The sequence below is a fragment of the Purpureocillium lilacinum genome, assembly GCF_023168085.1.
Source record: "Purpureocillium lilacinum CBS 284.36 DNA, scaffold_2, whole genome shotgun sequence".
In the NCBI taxonomy this organism is placed as follows: Eukaryota; Fungi; Ascomycota; class Sordariomycetes; order Hypocreales; family Ophiocordycipitaceae; genus Purpureocillium; species Purpureocillium lilacinum.
In genome coordinates this window covers 6870869-6892848 of record NW_027072112.1, presented here as the reverse complement: position 1 = coordinate 6892848, position 21980 = coordinate 6870869, and the positions used below count along the sequence as shown (strand labels likewise).

The window sequence follows — 21980 nt, the reverse complement described above, 5'->3', positions numbered from 1 at the left end:
CCTGCCGCTTTTTGTTGTCCGGGCTGTGGTTGGCCGCGGTAACGTTCTTGTTGCGGCGCGTCGCAGTAGGTGCGTTGCGTTTGCATTTTGATGCCAATGCGCTGACCTTGGACGCTATAAATGCTCGGACTTAAGTACCTTAGATAGATAGGGTATCTTAGTAGTACCTGAGGCGATGGCCGCGGCAAGCAAAGTAGCGGCAATATTGTAGATACTCTACCTACCTAGGCAGTAATTAGTACCCCCAAGTACTGCCCGCGGTAGGCCGAGAGACGCATAAACGGGTACTACAAGGTGTGCCTTGATGCGTCGGTATCTAAGCGTCAGGACCTTACCTGCGTTGTTACAGTACAAGACAGTACAGTACCTCGCCGTCGTTCTTGCCGCGCCCGCACCTAGACACCTGTCAGGTTCCGTGCAGTCCGAATGTGTCAAGCACTACAACGGAGAGCTATTGGCTATTGTACAAGGCAAGTCATCTTTCTCGGCGAGGCGGTTCGCGCCTGACTCACCCACGCGCGTCCCACCCGGATATCGTCGACCGACGATGACGCCTGGCCCCGCCTGCCGACGGGACCCTCCCACACGACGCACCTCTGGTATTGTGCACAATTTTTTGTTACAGCAGCACCGCACTGCCTGCCTGGCGGTGTGTCCGTTCTCCGGAAGCCTCGGGAGTCCCTCGATCGCCCTTTTCCTCGCTTGGGCAAGCCGCCCAGGACCCGTGGGATGGCTGGTAGCTCAGCGTGACCACCCCCTCCCCGCCCGCTGACCAGCTCCAGCTGCCGCCTCCCGCCTCCCGCCTGCCAACCCCCCCCGGCGTACTTTCACCCACTCACTCCAGCTCCAGCTCCAGCTCCGAGCCTCCACCAGTACCAGAAATTCGAGGTACGCGCCGGCCACCCGGCAGCCCACCCCCGGCGCCGGTCAATAACCGCAGCTTGCGCCGATGAGCGCCAGCCGTCCATGTACTGCATATGGCCGCCGGCCAGCTCTCGATGCCCTGTGGACGTGCTTGTAACATGTTCCCCATGCCTGGCCCGGCCCCGTCCACCTCAGTCAGTGGCTCCACGTCTGCGGCAGGCTCGGCCCTCCGTGACCGCAGCTGCCCCAGCGCCGGCGGCGAAATAAGAAGAGACCGAGCCATGTCCGTGACCAGACCTGGAATCTTGGATCTTGACGCCCTCCTTCCCTCGCCGTATCTTAACAGCCCTTGTCGTGCCTTGCCTTGCCTTGTTGCCCGCTTGACGACCTATCCGCCGGTTGAGCTCCAGTCTGCTGGCGGCTGGCGTAAGCGCGGTTTGCATTGACCGTCACCTAGTAATTGCCCGCTCACTGTCGACACGTCGGCGTCTTGTGCCCGTACATCCAGCATTCGGCAAGCCGAGGAGGACAGACGCCGTCACGAATCACGGCAGCTGTAAGCCCGCAAGCTCTCGTCGATACAGGTCGCGCATATCCAAAGCTGCTACTGGTGCCGTTGCGACGTCCGCCTGTCGGGGTTGGCGGCGGGGGCGTGGACACTGCGGTGATATCGGCCCCTCCCCCACCACCTCTTGAGCTTTGCACTCCGAACGCTTTGCCCTCGCTGCTTCGCCGGGGCAGCTACTTCAGAAGGCACGTCGCCGCCGTCAATTCTCAATCCCTTTTCGGCCATCCACGTTGTCGCGCACTGCCCTGTAGGCGCGCTGCCTCGCTTTGCCATGAACATCGCTGCGCCGCTGCGGGTGAGTGCCAGCGCTCTGTTGCTCACCACGGTGTTGGCTAGCAGGGCGCACGCTCATGGCGACGCCGCGGGCGCGACCACGGCCATGGACATGGACACGGCCTTGGGCGAGGCCGGCCACGAGCAATCCGCATCTCAATATCCGCCGAAGTACTTTGCTCACCCTGGCCACGTCGGAATCATTTACGCTCACATCGCTCTCATGGTACTTGCGTGGGTCTTTGTGCTTCCCATCGGTATGTACAGCACAGCGTAGCACTGCGCCGCGCGCAGACGACCCCCGTTTTTCGGCTTCTTGTAACTGACGCTCGCGCCAAAAAGCCGTCATGCTCTCGCTCGCCAAGTCGCGGTATACCATCGCCTCTCAGCTCTTGTTCTCCATCATAAACGCAGTCGGCATTGTCTTTTCAGTCATTTACAACGCCAACACGCCAGACCTATACCCCAACAATGCCCACCACAAAATTGGATGGATCGTCACGTCCGTCGTCTCGGCCCAAGTCTTTGTCGGTCTGGTGGGCCGCCTTGCCGGCGCGGTGACAATTCGCCACGCCTGGAAGTCGCCCGAGTCCTTGGCCTTCATGCGCCTTTCAACCGAGTTGACTGATGATGAGTATCGCATGTCCAACGACAGCAGGCAGGGCACCGAGCCCAACACCGAATCGCTGCGCAGCAATTCCCTGTCCTCTCTCGACGGTGTCGGGGACGACGAGCATGACCTTCCTCTGCACGCTCGGCGCAAGGAATATCCGCACGACAACGAGCTGGCCGACAGCTCTCCGTCTCCTGGCGCCACCAGCTGGGCAGCCACCAGGGCCACACGGGTCATGTCGTCCAGTGCGTGGCGCTACTTCGACTTTGCTTATCGGATAGTCGATCGCATCATTCTGCCTTTTGGCTTCATTGCGTTGACCACTGGCATCATTACTTTTGGCCGCTTCTTTGTGAGTCGTTGGTGATGAAATCATCGTGACGGCATCGCTAACCGTTGTACCTCAATCAACGACAGGAAGGAGCCGGCGTTTTCAGCGGATTGGCTCACTGGATCAAGGGAGGCGTCTTCTTCTGGATTGGACTCTTCACTCTGGCCCGCTGGTCCGGCAGCTTCGGCGAGCTCGGCTGGGCCTGGAATGTGCGACCTCGCGCGCGGCACCACCGGAGGAGCAAGTGGTGCCCGTCTGCTGAGTTCGTCGAGAGCGCTCTAATCCTGTTCTACGGCTCCACAAACATCTTTCTCGAGCACCTCGGTGGCTGGGGTGGCGAGTGGTCGGCTCAGGACTTGGAGCACATGGCCATCACTGTCCTCTTTATCGGTGGCGGACTGGTAAGTCTTGCGGCCCTTCGCATTCGTAAACGCGGCCTATTGTGCTAACATTACCTGTCGTCCAGTGCGGGATTCTCGTTGAATCGACGCGCATCCGCGATCTCTTGAACACAACCGTGACCGACGCTGCGCCGGCAGACACGTTTCTCGACGAGGAGCACGAGCTGCGAAGCCCACCGACCGCGTATGAGTTCTCGCTGAACCCGATCCCTGCACTCGTCATCTTGCTTCTGGGCATCATGATGAGCTCCCACCACCAGTCCACCATGATTTCCACCATGATCCACAAGCAATGGGGCAATTCCCTCCTCGGCGCTTCCTTTGCCCGCGCTCTGACGTACGTTCTCGTCTACCTGCGCCCGCCCAAGTCGGTGTTGCCGTCGCGGCCTCCTACCGAGCTCTTGGCGTCCTTCGGGCTCATTGCAGGCGGTATCATGTTCATGGCGAGTGTAAGTCGGCTGCACCTACCATCCTTGCTCCCGCCCCACGTAAAGAGTGGCGTCTAACGGTGACGGCAGAGTTCGGACACGGTCGACAGCATGATTCGCTATGACCTGGACGCAATGTTCATGTACACGGTGACGATGGGACTCGTGGGCATGCTGATGGCTTGGGAAGTAGTGGTACTGGCCATCAAAGGCTGGGCTACCCGTAAGGAGAGGCAAACTGCCCCTCACTTTGCCTATGCTTAATGGAGGGCCGAGGCACATTGACCCGCTTTCAACCCCGGGCCGCCTTTCCCGCCGCCGTGTTCATCCTCCGAGCCCCATGGTCTTTGAGTCCGACGTCATTCATCAGGCTTTGCTGGACCGGCTCCCGCTTTCGCACATTGAGTTGTAAGATGCTCAAGGTCTTACTCATCATAGCTGCGCGTGTTCCGCATACGACAGTTCCGGGCGAGCGACTCGTGATGGATGGATGGTTTTTATTACGCCCGGAGGGAAGTCCCTATAGGGCCTTGACGCTACCTAGTTGACAATCTGGTTCGTTTGGTACGTAACACCCCAAGCCCCACAGATAAAATCGACACAGCACTGTGAGCCAACCTCGTTGTTGTTGATCCCATGACAGGCCTGCTTGAAGGCCAAGTTCTTCAAGTGTTCAGCATCCTATTCTCAGCAACTGAAGCACGGTCTGCCACAGCCGAGGCTGTTTTGTTAGTATTATCGCATGTTAATGATCCACACCCTGAGCGACGCCGGTCGATTCCAGCCTCTTTGTCGCCATTGCAAATCTGATCGTCGCACGCACGGCCTGCATGTCCGGTTCCCATTTGTCGTCATCCGAGGCAGCCTTGCCCCCCAGAAAGAAGGACAGATTCCCAATCTTTGTTCGTGCGCACTTCAGCAAGATTTCCCGCTGTGCTGTCCAGTTCTTGCACCGGAAAAGAAAGTGTTCTACCGTCTCTGTCGCTTGTCCGCAATCGCACAGACCCGATTCCGCTGCTCCTATCCTGCGGAGATAACTGTTCAGTCGCATCATACCGGTGCGGTGTTGCCCAGCACAAGCACGAGAAGCATCCCGTTGAGCAGGCATGAACCAACAAAGGCAGCCCACACTGTGAGACGGTACACCGGCGACAGCCGATCTTGGCGGTAAAAGATTATGCCGAGACCGGTGCACGCGCAGAAAAGGCTCACCATGACGCCGACCGTGACGCCGGCGTCCACCTCCACGCGCAGCTCGCGCTTGCCCGTCGAGATGAGGACGCCAGCGATGCCCAGCAGGATAAAGGACGCGACAAAGGAGCCCACCGTACCCCAAAGCAGCAACCTCTCCCTATATCGCATGGCTCTCTGCTCGTTGACACTGGGCAGCGCATAGTGCGTCATGTATCCCTGATATGGGAGCCCGTCAGAGCTGGCGTAGCCCTCCTCTTCCGAGCCGACCGCTGTCGAAGAGTAGCTCTGGCTGGTGTTCGCGCTCGCGAGGAGCGGCCGCATCTCGCCACTGTGCCGAGGGCGGAACCACTGCTTCGCCTTCTCGTAGGGCAGAGAGACGATGGCATGTATGTAGGCCATGCCTGGAAAGCTGGTGTCCTCGTCCGGGTTGATATAGATGGCGTAGTCGTCCTCGGGGCCTCCGGCATCGCTGCCATCTTCGTACTCGTTCCAGTACTTAACCTGGGCACCCATCTGCGTCGGCGGCAGCAGGTCGAAGCTGACCCGGACAGTCCCTGGACTTGAAGGTTCGGGCAGCGGCTGCTCGTCCTACGATGGCGAGCCAGGGTCGCTGAGGACCGGCGCGGCGGACCGAAGCTCCGAGAGCAGCTCATCGTATCGTGTTTGCAGGGGTGAGAAGTCACGCCTGGTGAAACTCTTCGGATCCCCCAGCACGTTGTCGTTGAAGCGCGAAGTCAGGGTAGTGGATCCTGTCCATTTCTCGAGGTTGTCAGCACCATGGAAGCTGGCGAGTTCTAGTCGGTTCAACAAGGTACGCACCCTGTACTTCTTGAGGATCTTTCGGAAGGCGACTATCTGCGCATTAGCGAAACGCGTCAGCGCCCGTATGTCGTCGCCGCCACGCATCAGCTCCCTCTCGTACTTGGCGAACCGTCGCTGCCGCTTAAGAGAAAATGACTGCTCATGGTTGCTGGATTGCTTGGCAATGCATCGCTGGATGCTGGCGTCAAGATGATCTACCCAGTCCTGTCGGCGCGCCGTCTTCTTTCACCGAGCCGTGGCCATGGTCGTACCTAGTCGCCTCGAGATCTCGTCGGCTTTGCTCGTGACAAACCTGTCGACGCGGACGTGCTGCTGGCAGAGCTCGTCGAAGAGACCATCCTCAAACTTGCGCAGGGACATGTCCTGGTGGCCAGGGATGGCCATGGCCGAGGCCTGGTCGCGCGTCGTGTGGACCTTGATCTCATGTTTGAGGGCGTTGTAGTCGAGGTTATCTGAAGAGGCAGTCATATCGTTAGCGGTTTGTTGCTCTTTACTGCTTTCCCCCTCGTCTGCGCCGGCGCAGCATGCCTCCAACGGCGCCACCAGCAACGGTTTTGAGACGGGCTCCACAACCCCGGCCAAGGAGAAGCATGAATTGGCCCATGTGGTACAGTTGTCCGGTAGAGACTTTTCATTCCACACGGGCATTGCCATGGAGCCGGGGCGAGTTGTGGCATTGCGGAAACACGCGCCCAGTTCTGTATGGACATGGAGTAAGTGGACAGTAAGTGGACAGTCGACCAGACCCAGACGCCGCTTTCTGGGCGTCGGTGAGCGGTGTCTCCCGCTGCCTTGTCTTCCGATTCCTGACAAGCAGACCACCACATTGGAGTGGTCAGGTCTGGTCAATCTGGCTCGCGCAAACAGAAAGACGACGTTGGATACGGCGCTGCATCCAGATGAGGTGGCAACGTGACATTCCCCTGCCATGCGTAGAGAGCGTTGTCCAACTCGTGTCATGCTGCTCATGATTTGGACTTGCGTGGTGTGCCAGGGCCATGTGCTGTGCGACGCTGCGGGTACGCCGTCCAGTTTTCGGCATGCAGATCACTCTTTCAAGAGCGTGCGACTGTCCATTTCTTCACGTGGCAGTTACCCACCGATCGTTGGGTTCTTGTCGCGCCGTTTGCCTGCATCTCACTCGTCCGCTCCTTGACCTGGTCGATTAGTGACGTGGAACATGTAAGTGGATGCGGCGGCCGGGACCCGCTTCGTCCGCTGCCTGACATGCAGACCACCGAGGGCAGGGACGTGCGCCGGCCAATTCTCTCTGCTTCGTGTTGGCAGCTACGGTACATGTCGGTTTCTTGACACTGGTACGTAGCGGCAACCAGAACTTGTCGTGCAGATCATTGCGAAGAATGGGAAACCACTTCGTCCAGTTGTTGCGTTGGGTGAGGCAGCTACAGTACATGTCAGCTTCGCAACGTGGTTGCATGGCGACGGCCAGTTTCGCCGTGCAGATCCTTGTGGAGTGGCGGGGACCGCATCGGCCGCCCGGGCCATCAGCATTCAGACTCGGACGAAGGTCGCCATGTAGGCGCGAAGACGGACAAAGGTGCTGCTTCGTCCAATGCCTTCATGTGGACAGCGTCGTCCGGTTCCAGACATGCCGCTCGCTGATGTGGAGCCTGTGCCGAGACGCAGTCGCAGGGGTTTGTGCCGTCTAACTGTCGACTATGGCAATGGCGGGCATTGTCCAGAGCTTGACAAGCAGATCACCGTGTAGCACACGCGGTCTTGGAACATCTTCGCCCGCACGCTACGTCGCAGCTAAAGTCGGTTTCCTGACGTTGTCTGGTGGCAGCTCGGTCGCGTCCTGCCGTCCAGGCTCTGCTTGTCTTCGGCTGCAACAGGTCATGTCCCTTTCTCGACGTCGTTGCGTGGAGCTGTGTCCATTTCTATGTAAGACGCTATGGGGCCACAGGGCCTGATTCTGGATGTGCAGATCTAGGTCGATAAACTGCTGCCGCGCCCGATGGTGACCACGCAAGTCCAGAGTAGGGCCAGCAACGTCACAATGTTGAGCACTCAGCCGTTACTGTACGTTTGCATTACGGACTTACGGTAGCCACACCATCTTCTGGCCTTGTCCGTTTATCCAATTACAGTTATTGCCACGGCCGGTATGGCCCAGGTACGGTAAAGACGAGGATACGGTGTTCTTTTGATGTGTCCAGAAGCTGGTCTAAGACCGGGTGGTGATGGAGGCAGTCGTATTTGGACATTGCTTCGACCATGACGCTTTTGTGGCTCTTACGATCGTAAGAGGCCCAAGGCCAGAATAGTTTGCGGCAACAAGCCGCCATAGTGGCAAATGGATGCGATGGCCTCGCGGCAAAATCACGCCTGTTGCGGCCACTTGTCCAGCTGGAGAGAATGCAACCGGAAATATGCGAGGCAAAGGCAGAAAGCAGCCTTCCTTTTAGTGGGCAAAGGTTACAGTTTACATCGCAGCTGAAAGCCGGTTTCTCGACATCGTCTGTTGGCATCTCGTGCTGCCGCGTCCATCGTTTCCTGCCGTCTAGTTTCTGCATGTTGTTGGCTGCTACAGGTCATGTCACCTTCTCGTCGTGACGTGGGTGTGTCCACTTCTATGCAGGATGTTATGGCTTCGCAGGACCTGATTCTGGATGTCTAGATGTTGTGCGGTATGCTGCCGCCGCGTCCGAAGGGCCAGTTGCCCAGTTGGAGACATTGCAACGCCAGTGGCACCAAAAAGCAGAAACCAGCCTTCTGTCCTGATGTGGGCAAAGGGCGGGTCAGCTCCCAAGTGGCCATCTTGTCGACTACGGTACCTGCAGCCCGGTCGGTTGGGGGTGCGGAAATAGCACCCCATGGCGGCAAAAGGTGAACTTCCGCGACCTCATCCACACCCCCCAGAAACTCATCCGCGCAGCCAAAGCAGGCCCTGATATTCCCATTCCTGGAAGCCATGGTGAAAGGCCACAAGCTCCCTGCGTCCCTGCGTACCTGCTTCGTCCGGTTCCTGATGAGTTCTGATGACGTACAGAAGGAGGTCATGCAAGGCCACAACTGACCACCCGAAGCGGCGGGGGAGGGGGTTGTCATAGCGGACCCATGTTGGCATGAAGTGGACAATCGCCCCTCATGCCCCAGCCACCCCCGCGACAGAATCGGTCACGGCAGGCCACAGAGCTGCGTCGGCCAGTTCCTGACGATCCTTACCGTTTACGTAAAGATCATGCAAGGCCACTTGTGGCCGTTTGTAGGCGTGGGGTGGGCAACCCCCCCGACACCCACGGCAAACCCCACCCCACCCCCCGGGCTTCCATCTCTGGCAGCCATGCTTGATGACCGCAAAAGCTCCTTGCGCTGCTGCGTCGTCCGTCGTCCAGTTCCTGATTTGAAAGATTCACGAGAAGCCAATACAGTACCTGAAACCCGCAGCCATGAGGGGGAAGTTAGAGAACAGCGGCTCCATGCCGGCAACAAGCGGACAACGGCCAGTGATGGATAGCTGCCAACACGAGATCCTTCAACCTCTTCCGGATGTTACGCTCGAAGGCCGCAACTTCCTCGCGTGCCGTAGGGTCCAGATTTTGCAGGCCTGCGCCAGCTGCAAAGCCAATACAGACCACCTGCAGCCTCGAGGGTGCGGCGGGAAGAAGCAGACAGTCGCCACTGACTCGTCCACTGAACCTCGATGCTTACTCGCCAGCGGTCGCAGTCATCCTCTGGAAGTCCTCTGCGAGACCACATATTGCCGTTGCGAGGTGTGCAGCTATTGTCCGGGCAAGCAGCACCGCGGCGATTCAGCGATCATGCCATTCTAAGGCCAGCGCTCACACAGAAGGTAGCGGCCACGTCGCCTCTGCGCTGGACGAATAGTCTCAAGTAACAGCTCTAGCGTGGAGGAGACCGGTCTGGCACACGCTGGTAGGGTGCTGTGCAGCACGCATCACATGTGTTCTACGCCGACCATTAAGCATCTGGCATTAACGGGCCACACTATGGCCAAGATAGACTATGTAGTTGGTTTACAACGCGAGCTGCTCTCAAGCCAGCCAGCCAACAAGATGCTGAGTCTCCTCGCATGTCGCGAGCTAATGGACAGCCGGGAGGGTCTGAAGGCGGAAGTACGAGGTCGCAACCCATCCAAACAGCACGTACACACACATAGCGATACCCGGCCGCGTTGTGGTGCTCACCGGCCGTCGTCGCCGCTCGCAAGTTTTTTGCCAAGCCACGTCAGTAATGATATGAGAACAAAACGATCACGCTGCAAAAACCCTCATCAATTGACCTGAGCTACTTCTGAATAACCAGTCTTGTCCGCGCATCTTGTGCAATAGAACAGATTGTGCCCAATCTTCACATATCCGTGCCACTGAACGTCGTCCGTACTCATCAGTTCTTCCCCGCGGGCGCAGCGTAAGCAGCGGACTACGAGATCAAATGCCGGGAGAGCTTCCATGATGGTTGGTGACGGTGAGGAATCCTGAGAAATGCCAAATGAGGAGACGGTAGAAGTAGATGTAAGAAGAAGTCGGCAATGGGCTGGTCCCCAGTGATGGTCTGTAGCCTGGCACCTCCCATTCTCGTCGGGGCATCATGGGCTTATATAGACGCCCTTGGAGGTTCCCAACGGCTTCTTCTAGCCACCTGAAGGAAACATTTGTCCTTGGCAAGGCATGCATACTCCTTTTCTTGCCGCGTCGACAGCGTCGACGTCGTCCAGCCGTCAGGCCTCCCGTTCGTTGAGTGCGGTGCTGTCGCGTCTGGACTCTCGCCGGCCGTCCCTGCCGCGTCCGCTGCTGGCAAGAACGACATGTATTGGCCCGACTGGTGCATGATAGACGCTTCGCTCATGGTTGGCCTGCGCGTGTCAGCATGGGGTTTGGGCAGCATGTCGGCGAAACTGACCGCACGGAGGAGGGGCTGGGTCTCGCGGCGACAGTTCTTTGTCGAGCCTCGAACGCTTATCGCGTGATGCCAGACTGCAGCGAATGAGTTCTACTGCTGCTAGGGCTTACACGATCCGAAGCGTTGCCAAAAGCTCTATTATACCATCATCCTCCACAGCCACGGGGCTTTGACTGGCAGTCAAGCAAGGAGCGTAGAAATCACAGCGGCCCAATCTGCAGACGAAGTGGACTCTGCGGCCCCTTTCTCGGCTTGCCACCTGGGTCTTACTCGAAACACCACACCGGCAGGGTGGATTGTTCGGGTCATTTCCACGATCATCCGCAAAAACAAGAAATTTATCGCAAGGTATGCATTTGTAGTAAGGGCGGTGTGCATTTCCATTTCGGTTTGAAGCTCGAGTAATGTGGAAGGCGCTTGGCCGTCAGCATCGTACGCACGGGGGGGCCTCTTGAGGGACTGCCGCAAGATTCTCGGTGCGTAAGATTGATAGGTCGTTCGCCTAGTCCATGTTCATTAAGGGGGATACTGTGTTTTTCCTGGTCGACGCACCATTGGACAGATCACTCTGACTCGTAGAGTACTGGCGTATGGAAATATTGATCGGGGATGAAAACGTCGGATGTAGAAAATGACGGGAAGCGTAACGAGAACCCCCTAATGAAGCCAGGGGAGAGAAAGGACGTCATGTGGGTATCTTGTTTTATATTGAATGCGCTTTTGCTGCTGTAATGCCACGATGCTCCGGGGCTGAGGAACACAGCAAATACAGCGCTTACGCAGGCGTTGTAGCGCCGTTGCCATGCAGGAGCTGAACAGCTAATGCAAGTCGTCGAGTACGCTCCTGTTTGAGAGAAACTGGGCCAGGCAAATCAAAGCTTGGCAATGCACTCATCATCTCGTTCAAAAATCGCTGGCGTGTCTGCTTTTGCTGGCCGTACTCCTTTGGTTGCTTTTTCGCAGCCACATTCAGAGCCCTTGGCCGCTCTCGGATGAGTGACGATCCAGAACATGTAGTTTCACCTGCAGCTGCGGCCGCCAGATGAGTCATTCTGCAACCTTTCCGAAGTATGTTGATCGGCAGCGTCACCTTGGGCCATCCAGTTCGAAAATGCGGCACTGAGCGGACGATGACATGCCGCTGGATTTGTTCTTCTCACCTTTGTGACACAGTGCTCTACACGTCCGAGACAAGTGGTGACCCAACCACCAAAATGATTTGCTTTTGCGATGCGTCACGAAAATGGTCAGTAGCAGTAGATGCTGATCACCTGTGGCAAAGCGACAGCTTCAGTGGTAGACATCATAGCCATGCTCGAAACGTTGACCTCGTAGGAAATGAAGTCTGATATTTGTTGAAACGACAGAGCATTTGAAAACGGTCGCTTGCTCCGGTCTGCCGCAGCAACTACTGCCTAAACGAGTAAAATCCTTCATTTGTGTGTAAGAGATGCACGACAGCTTTGCAATATAAGAGTACATCTCCTTGAGATAATTCTCGTCAATCGACAGGCTGCCAAGTATGACCTCCATGAAGAAAATTGTCTGACAGCACCTTTATATGATTGCTACCGTGGTGCATGCGGCTTTCGCGCCATCTACCATGCTAGCACAAGCGAGTTATGTCAGGCTACGTCGCGTAAACCGGAAAACTATTGCCATCGGAGGCACAGTGGCTAATTCCTGTCGGCAGCGACAAGGTGGCCAATAAGAAATAGGCTAACCGGCTCGGAATTCAGTCCGGTTGAACCAGCCAATCATACTATTCCCTGGCGTCAACTCCACAGCTCCACCGTCATGTACAAATACCCCCACCTCCCCCCGGACGAGTCGCGTCTTTCTCCCATCATTTCACAAACTACGATTCTACTGCCTGAGACTCTCTTTTCCAAGCGGTGCTTTCCCTCGTCGCCCCAAAGCGGGGGTCACAAGCGCTCATCGAACAATCTACGATGGGCACTGAGCCCGCGGCAACTATCCGACCACAGGTGTCTTGGCCCCGACCGGTACCCACTGGGCACGCCAACCCCTCAATGCAGTAGCCCTGGCCAACGCAGGATTAACAGCCGAAAATTTCCACGTCGTACTGTTGGTCTGTATCGTGTTCCACGCTTCCAAAACGGCACAGCCGCTACCAATCAATGTTGCGCCAACTCTATCATAGTTAAGCAACGTAATGCCGTATTCCTTGTGTTCGGAACTCGTCGAAGCATTCCATCTGGTTCGCGTTCAGTGGTATCGACTCAGACTGCATCGGGGCCTAGGTACGTCTTGTGCTGTTGTGGTACCAGTGTTGAATGACTGTTGCTGCTCCCGGTATGCAGCCCGAGACAATTTCATGCGTACCAACCAGGGGCATACTTCGTCGATGTGTCGCCTCGGGCAACCGTGCTGCCAGCAGTCGACCGGACAAGCTTGTTGTTCTATTCAATGAATACCGATACGATCGTCAACCTCTAAAGTCCTGCGCAATTGAGTAGCTGGTCACAAGTATAAACACCAATCGGCAGGCCTGGAACGCTCACCCAACACAGGTACATGGCTCGGTACGGCTGCTTAGCCACTTCAACACACAAAATATCGGCCATTAGCTGAAGAAGCACCACTCTGCGAATGCAATTCCTTTCCCAGGCCTAATGAGTCGCTACGGCGAGGGAGATTCCGGCTACCGGAAATGTCAACGTTCGATCGCCTCGGGAAGTTGATTGCTTCGGTTTGATCCGTACACAACTCATTCACCATCCTTCGAACCCAAGCACAACATTGGCGAGGCAGCGTCCCCTTATTGGATATACGCGCCAGCTGTCTCAAAACTGTTTGGCTTAAGAAATGAGCCGAAATTGGGCGGATTATTGCCCTGGGAATGATGCAGGCCGGTATGCCGATGGGCTGAAGTGGCTCGGCAGTCCATGCGATCGCCTCCATGGCGCATGTATTTGGGTACAGTTTGGCACCTGCTCGCTCGCCTCCAAACCCGAGGTGTGCTGCCGAACTGGAGCCCATTTCCACCGAATGACAAGGAACTCGAGGTGGAATGCCAACTCAGCGCTGGTGAAGCATGGGACGCAAGAGCCCCGCAGCTCTCTCTGCGCACATTCGAAACCTGTTTCAGACTTCCGGAGTTTGTACGGAATTCGACCGAGAGGGCGTTCGTTGTCGCGATCCCATCCCTGCACATATTTTAGGCATCTGCAGCTCAGTTTCGGGTCTGCACGCATTGATGTCTGAGATTTACTTCGCAATCTCCAGGGTGGGACTTCGTGGCTTCATGGCGGGGGCAGACAGCTCTCTCCAACTCTCCCCTGTAAAAATTCTTCGCGTTTTCGAGCTGTTAGCAGCCTGATTGTGCGGGGTAATTTTTGCAGGCCACCCGCCACGCTTTCGCCTCTGGGGTCCTACCGGGACCCTAACTCTTCGGAGGGAGGCATGATTGAAGACCTTAGGAGAGTTCATCTTCAACCGCACGAAGGCGTGGTCCTGCTTGACCGCACGTACCTTCAGAACCAAGGTGCGTGCGGTTCCCAGCAGCTAGCTGCGGTCGGTTTTTCTCCTTGAAGGCAAGCCGCTCGTCGGCCTCTGATCCCTTCGGAAGGGTTTTCCCTCCCGCTGCGCCTGGGCCGTTTCTGCCACCTGGTTCCTGGGGTGCAGACCGCGGCAGCGGTGTCGGCCGAGGTGCAAGAGAATTCTGGCTAGCAAAACCGAGGGTTGACCTCGCCTTGCACTCGTGGTCCTGAGCTTTGTAAAGACGGTCATTGCTCACCGAGGCCGCGAGGACGGGCAGCGCCTGGATCCCGCTGACGGGGAAGGGCCTCGCATTTTAGCGCCACAGAGCCGAAGCTATGCTGGATGGACGCTATTTACGGTGGTCTTCAGGCCTATGTGAGGAGCCGCGTCCTGGTAGCAAGGCCCGTCGCAACGCGGATTGATGGAGAATCCCAAGGGACCGAATAAGTCTACAGCCGGTGGCCTATGTTAGGAGAGGATGCAGTACTGTGAATTGCGCCTAGCTCAGCACGTCTTTTGTCCCGATAGGGAATACCCGCAAGACGTTAAATAAACACACACACACACACAGACAGCTCTCTCCCGACTGCGGAGCTTCCAAATCGTCCATGCCTCCAACCTCTGCCGCGCACCATGGAGCAGCTAGGGCACATGCGAAGCCGCTTGGAAATCGGCTATAGCTGGATGTTTGAGAAGACCGCTCGGTTAAAGCAACCAGCCATCAGGTCGGGCGGCCAAATGGCGGACCCAGCAGTGTTGGTCTGGCACACAGGGCGGGATTGAGTCCACGTCAACCGTTCACTGTACCACGACAGCCCGGGGTCAGCGATTTAGCTTTCAGTGGCTGCTTTGCACTGTGGCTACTGCTGAAGGTGTGCATAGTCGCGTTTGGCCCCCACCCGCAAAAAAGCGAATTCATTTGCGAAAAGAGACAACAGTGGCGAACGCGCTTACTGCCAACTTCGAGCTTACAATCCGGGGCTTTCGCGGCTCAGGCGATGGATTGAACAGGGTGTCGCGAATCTCGGTCTCAGGCATTTATCACCGTCGCCGCCGCTACCGGACACGACTAGGGCGGAGAAGGTGTGTTGCCTGAACGCCTCGTTCCGACTGGCGCGCCATGGCAAATCATCACAGCACCGCGTGACAAATTACAATCGGACATAGCCTGGGCCCCGTGGCGACACTTGCCGCATCTTAGCGCCCAAAGGTCCTGGGATGCTTCCTACCACTCCAATATTACCAGGTCCACGCTCCCGAATACCAGAGATCGTCAATGATAATTATCAATTTTATACACTACCGAGCCCGCTAAATCCATATCACCCTGATCCACGGGGGTGTGGAGGCTGAACCGACTACAGTCATGAGTCTGGCGCCTACTCCGCAGGAATCTCCAGTCCACGTTTTATACTAGGCTGCCTCGACACTGGGCAGGAACCGCTAACCAACCCTCGATGGGAGCCCCCGGGCCGAGACATTGAGCATGATCAACTGTATGCATGCACTGGGGTACCCGTGCTCGGCTGTGCGCTGCACCTCACTGTTGGATGGAAAACAACTTGAAGAATGTGTTGGGAGCCCCGGTGACCTGGAGAGGTTAAGGAAGAGATTCGCCGAGCTCATAATGGATCGCCATGGCAGCGAACGGGAAGAGGACTGTTGGGTTTATGTGACGCCTCTTGCGTAGGACGTTTGCCACACTCAAGCAGGTATATTGAGAGGGCTTGGACCTATACGCAGGACGGGTGTCAAGCTGCCAGCGTGACAATAGCTCAAAGCAAGTAGTTGCCATGTGCGATGTTTCAGCTGCCCGCGACGCCCGCGACGGCACCCTGGTTAAGTATGGGATAACCCATCCTCCGGATTAATCGATCCATTCGCAAGTGCATTGATCAGCGATATATGCCCCAGCACGAAAGATTCGGGAAAATTCGCCCAGTTTACTAACCTTTGTCTGGCTGATAAAATTGTAGACTCAAGCGCAGCATCCCATAGTATGTCCACTCGTCGGCCCTGCAAACTTTGGGACAGTCTTTCCGCCTTTGCCTTGAGCAGCTCGTTATCTGTGCATGATTGCCGTGCCCGAGTCGGCATGGTTCTAAGGCCTCCAACGCAGCTCTCTCCTTTCAAGTTTAGAGCTGCCGAATGTCTCGTCCTCCAAACGGTTCCGTCCTCGACGAGCTCTTAGAGAGCACATGGTCCGCCGCTGGCAGCAGCAATTGCACACGGGGTGCAGAGGCTTGAGTTAGAGTCTGCTAGACGAGGACATTGATGCGTTTTTGCGTGAGCGCATCTCTTGTTGGAATGTACAACTACTCGCTGCGATACGGGACGAGAGTGCATCGCACACATGACTTTCCAACACGCCCGGCTGCTAAGTTTGCCTTTGGCACGAAACGCTCTGGACCTCATGTCTACTCGCCACGGTCCGTAGAACGGTCGAACAGAGTTTTGGCTGTGCCTAGGTTTTGTTCGTTTAGAGAATGGTTTCGAGCTCCTCAAAGTCCACGCATTCGATTCGGATCTAGACGCTCGAGGTATCAGCGCGCCGGCACTCTACGGTATCCCAAGGCCCTCAACTTGCAAACTATATCCGGAGGACTGCACGCTCTTCGTTCCCGTCCAGCCCCCGTCGCCACCTTCATTAGGTCGTGGACTCGTGGGGCAGGTACGTCGATGTGGCCGGGGCTGCGTGATATCGTCTGAGTAGGTGAGATATAACTTCAACTCACTGTTTTTGAAATGCAGCAACCTGGCTGGAACGCTGAAACTTCACGGTAGTCGCCGGCGTCCCGTAGAGTAGTAGCAGACCCATGCAGCGGTGCTGAGAACGCTGTTAAAGGCGACCGCGACGGTGCGAGGCGGGAGGCGTCGGCGTGCTCTGTGCACGGACAAAAGTGTGTACTTTGATGAAGATCAAGGGGACGCGACGTTGTGCACCGACCAGTTTCTCTGTATCGTACTAAATTACACGCACGACTGCCTACAGTAGTTCTTTCGAGATAATCCTCATCAGTAGGACGATGCCAGCTATGATGCCTGTGGAGCCAAGTGCCTGGCAAACCGCTTGCCGTATTCTGACGCGACAAAACGGAACGAAAAATCGAAGGGGACTGCAAGGGTACCCCATATTTGACCTGGGTGTCCAACAGCACACACGAGAGCGCCCAGTCTTTGGGAAGAGCCGCCGATGCTCACCAGCAGAACGATCTACGGCGCGAAATTGTGGGGTTGGTACCACCTGTAAATGGGCCATTTGTCATCATGGAGGAGTGGAGCAATGGCGTCAACAGAGATCAGACGGCTTGATGGACGTCTCCCGTGGCGCCAAGGCGGCGGGAGGCTGGTATAATTGCTGGGCTGGATTTGGCTGGTGCGATGCACTACCCGGGTTTAGGGGCCATTTCAGGCAAGCCGGGTCATGGGCGATGGGCGATGCATGCACAATGAAGAGCGAGGTGCCATGCGGTTATCTGGCCCTTCCGCGTTGTGCGCAGAGTGACTTGTCTCAAGCTGCCTCGTCAAGGTCCACAGCCGCGCCTCCGTCCAACAGAGGGGGGAAAACTCGTTGGAAGTTGCTGGCCGAAAAGAGCAGCAGCAGCAAAGCTAGTCATGCCAAAGTCTTGTGTCGGAATACGGTGGTGTTGACGAGTGGCTTGGTGTATACTTTTAGGCGCTTGAGAGGCCTTGCCCCTCCACCTCTACTTCCGGCATCCAGCCCTCATACGGGGTACCGACTGGCGTCCTTAATCTTTACCAATTCGCAGTCTACATCATTCTCATGCTCGTGGGTCACTTCACCGACGCTCACCAACACTCACCGAAGCCGCTGGAGTTCAATACATCAAGGGCTCCCCAGATCAGTTGACAGACCTGACTGAACCAGCAGAAACAAGAAGTTCTGTCAATATCAAGCCGCTCATTCACGTAGACCGTTACCAGCACTGCTGCCTACTATCGGTGGCGATAGCTTCAGGCAACCTGGCTTCTGCCTGTCGTGTCTCAGATGCCTGCCTCAATCGGCACAGGTATAAAATACCGACTACAGTCAATCGTTAGATAGAAGAATCAGGAGTCTTTTGTTGCCCAATTCGCTGGGGACCTTCTGCCCGGTCGTCAGTTAGTCATGCACACGTGCAGTGCGACAAATTCCATGGACGCATCCATTTATTAAGTCGATCTGATCATCCGTTGTCGTTTCCCGCTCAAGTCGTCGATATCTCAGCCATGCACGCCCGCAGCGGCTTCAGCCCACGGCGCAAATCGACTTGTGACGTCCACATCCGCAAGGTCTCCTGCTCCGGCGGTGCTCTATTGGCAGGATCCTGCCACTCCTGTTCAAGCCGTTCAAACTCCACGACCGCCTACAGCGGACCCCAGAGCAGAAACTGGACTGTCTCCACAAGACCCCAGCCGACCCCCTGCTGACGACCATGAGCTCGCTTGAACGCGTCCTCAGCGAGAACCCCTGGCCCTTGCAAAAGTTCTCTGCCCTCTTCGACTTTTCTGGAGAGAATATTGTCTTTCTCACTCGTCTTTCCATATGGTGGGCATCCTGACCCGAGACACTCGATCACGAGAGAAGGATCGACGCTTTCAACCGCGCACTGGGGATTTACGTCAACTTTGTCAGCCCCCGCGACGCAAAGTTCCCCTTGAATCTGTCGTCGGCGGATCTCAAGCCCCTCAAGGACGTCTTTGAAAGGGCCGCCAGTATCACCTGCGGGGAGGGTCGTAACGACTTGGTCACGCCCTTCAACTTCGAGCCAACACCGGCGAGCAACTCGCTTGGCAGCACGGTGCAGTACACAGGCGAGATCCCCGAGAGCTTCTGCGGCGGCGTCTTTGACAACGTGCAGACCCACGACGAGTACCTCGTCTTCGTCAACACGTGGCCCAAGTTCGTTGAGGCGATGCATCAGCCGAGCCACTGGCCGATGCCCAATTTCAGCTACAAGCAGGACACGGTGGAGGCCGCCAGGCTCCCGTCAACGAACATAATGGACTGCTGGACTCTGTAAAGCGCGGCGAGTGGAAGCGGCGGGACATCGTTTTTAATAACGAGAACAAGGTGCGCGCGGCCCCCGACCAGACTTGAGTTCTTTGATGCTCATGCGTCGACTTCTCGTCTCATCTCGCATCACATCGCATCATCTTCCGCAGGTTTCACATCAAACATTGACCTTGTCGTCAGCCGTATGCCACTGTCTTATCACAAGGCTTCCAATTCTGGACATGCAGATCAGTCAAATTACCGAGTCCACTGGGTCTATCTTTGGCATCAGTCAATTGATGAGAATCATCTTGAAAAGCTCCAGCTAGATGCATGTCAGAGCGCGGCTCTTTATAGACAAAGAAGAGACCTGCTTTGTGGTGCAAAATCCTTGGAAACGAGGCTGTTGGCGATGCTTGACACAGCCCGTGCTTGATCTTGGACCTCAACGGGGGCCCAGAACACCACGCATGCAGGCGCTTGACCTTATCATACGTGTTATAGCATTTCACTTCCGTGCGAAACCTTGCTGAGTATGTAGTGTGTGTGGCGTGAGCCTGGCTCAAGATCAGTTGTTCAGGGGTTAGATGCAGCGTGGGTCCTGAGATATTTGGCTGTGGCCAATGGCCGTTTGTTGGCGCCCTTGGAGAACCCCGATGCTGCGTCGGCCGGTTCCTGACGAGCAGTTCACGCAAGCGCATGCAAGTCCGAAAGGGCGAGGGGAAGGTCGTCGCGGGAAGCCACTTAGCCACTTACTTGCACTTTGCAGCCACGTCACAATAGTGGCAGGGTCTCCTTGGCTGTGCCAATATCATATGGGCTTTTGCAGCCAGCGCTCATCACAAATCAAATCAATCAATCAATCACCCCAATCAAATCAATCAACACAGCCAGTTCTTTGCTTGAATCAAATCAAATAACTATCCTTTTTTTCGATTGACAGAAGCTGGTATAGTTGGTGTATATTTTTATCGCACAGAGAGCCAGCACCGCGTCGCATATCCTACATGCTCAGCGTGGTTACTCATAGAAGTCCGATGCTATAACACGCATGTTAAGACCGAGCACTTGCATGTGTGGTGTTTTGGACCCTGGCTGCGGTCAAAAGCTCCAACATAGGTTGTGTCGCGGATCGCCAATAGCCGCGTTTACACGGACTCTGCACCACAAAGCAGGTTCTCCTTTGTGTATAAAAGAGCTGCGCATTGCCATGCATTTAGCTGGCTCTTAAAGATAATTCTCATCAATTGACTGATACCAAAGATGGACCCAGTGGACCCAATTATCTGACAGCACCTCTACTGGCTAAACCGGCAAAGCTTTCATTTCCCGTGCAGCTCTTCATCTAGCTCTTGCTCCTTAAGATAATTCTCATTAATTAGCACGATGCCAACAGTGATCCCTGCGGAGCCAATTGTCTGACACTATGGTTGGCGCCAGAGGCACCCACCTTTGTCTGGTAACCTGGACCATCCGTAGGTAGGAAACCCGTCGCCACACAGTCGATACAGGGAGAGACGCCTTCAAAGCTTGGTGGTCGACCGAAGCTCCAGAGTCATACAAGCCTCTGAACCTCGAGGCGACCACAAGCTGCCCCCCGGAGCTGGCGCTCCCCAGAGCAACGCTCCACAGTCTCCTAGCGGCGAGATCTCGCCACGGAGACTTCGCCGACTACCACGAGCGATTCAATCATGACGACGCGCGTCTTGACTGCTCATGCGGACGACGCAAAGCACCAGAGCACCCATTCTACTGCAGGAAGGTACCGCCACGGCTCCGGATGAGGCTGTCACCCTCACCGGCCGAAGCGGTACACCACGCAGTAGGCAAGGGCTTCAAAGCCTTCGTCGAAATGACGTCGGAGAGCTCCTTCTTCCAAAGGATCTGTCCGCGCCATTAGGCGACCAGCACTCTCTCTCTTTCCTTTTGTTTTGTGTTTTGTGTTTCTTCAATTCTGGTCACGGCCGAGTGACAGGCGTTGCAGCGCCCCTCACGCCGGCTGAGGCCCTCCACTCTGGCTGCGAGACGCAGCCCGAGAGGGAAAGCCTTCCCAGGCCCATCAGAATTATGGGCGACGACAGCGACGTATCGTCGCATGCAACTCTACATCCCGCGGACGGGTGCGAGGCTCCGACGAAAGAGCGCCTTGAGCCGATGAGATGCTAGATGGTGTTTGTGTTGAAATGAGGACGCGTTGGCGGAAACTGCGGGGCGGCCGAAATGAGCGCCATTGGTGCCTGAGGCAGCCACAACTCAGTGTCTGCTAACCTGGACCAACCAGCAGGAAACTTGGCAAAGCTCAGCGGTTTCGAGCCGATGCCAATTGTATATAGACTCTCATCAGCCTAGCACGTCCTTTGCCCCGATAGGGGCTTCAGCTTAAATGCTCCCCGGACGTTAAATAATATCACATCACATCACAGTCGATACAGGTCATCCTTACATTCCATTCATCATCTTGGCCCGTCCTTAGCCCCAGTAGGGGCTTCAGCTTCAGGCTCCCGGACGTTAAATTATAGGTTAAATACAGGTTATAGGGCGGCCGCCTGTATCTAAACAACTGACCCCGCACCTCAGAAGCCAGAAGGCCGGTCGGTTTGCTCTTTCAAACTATCCACGCAGTCAGAGTAGAGAACTGCCTCTGTTGTGCCGCGAGCACTCAATAACATGTGGGTCGACAGACGGACGACGGCAGATGGCCATGGTGATCTGCAGTACGATGATCGCAGGCAGCCACCGGTTGCCCGAAGCTATTCGCAACTCTGGATGTTGACGCACCTGCTCACCCATGGGAAGAGTAACATGATCCTGCAGTTATCGAGCGTTTTGTTGCGCTCGTGGCACCTTTGCCATCGTCCGCCGTCGAAATTATCCTAAGCCAACCATACCCAGCTCCGCCGCTGGTGGAGCGCACATGGAATGAGGCCGCCGAGCGTTGACAACTATTACTTCGCAGGTGTCGAAGGCGTTTCTGTTGCTAACATGAGATGCTTCGTCGCACAAGTGCAAATTAAGATTATATTTGGATAAGGCTCCTTTTTCTTGCTCATCCTTATTCTGGCCTTGTGAGTTGCATCTACCCCCGGTACAGAAAATGGC

At 56.1% G+C, this 21980-nt stretch overlaps 3 protein-coding genes across 3 annotated transcripts; 2 read left to right on the top strand and 1 right to left on the bottom strand.

Annotated features, from left to right (window-relative positions):
- Positions 1–1703: 1703 nt before the first annotated feature.
- On the top strand, positions 1704–3742 carry PLICBS_003868 (uncharacterized protein; the record flags this gene model as incomplete). The annotated part of the gene is made up of 5 exons (XM_065600319.1): positions 1704–1962; positions 2048–2670; positions 2736–3050; positions 3116–3499; positions 3569–3742. 5 exons carry the CDS (start codon positions 1704–1706, stop codon positions 3740–3742), a joined length of 1755 nt encoding a protein of 584 aa, XP_065456391.1.
- Positions 3743–4528: 786 nt separating this feature from the next.
- Positions 4529–5962, bottom strand: PLICBS_003867 (uncharacterized protein; the record flags this gene model as incomplete). The annotated part of the gene is made up of 4 exons (XM_065600318.1): positions 4529–5210; positions 5265–5431; positions 5492–5688; positions 5746–5962. The coding sequence occupies 4 exons, from the start codon at positions 5960–5962 to the stop codon at positions 4529–4531; spliced, it is 1263 nt and encodes a 420-aa protein (XP_065456390.1).
- A 12359-nt stretch (positions 5963–18321) lies between these two features.
- On the top strand, positions 18322–18909 carry PLICBS_003866 (uncharacterized protein; the record flags this gene model as incomplete). Its single annotated transcript, XM_065600317.1, has 2 exons — positions 18322–18408; positions 18454–18909. 2 exons carry the CDS (start codon positions 18322–18324, stop codon positions 18907–18909), a joined length of 543 nt encoding a protein of 180 aa, XP_065456389.1.
- Between the last annotated feature and the right edge of the window lie 3071 nt (positions 18910–21980).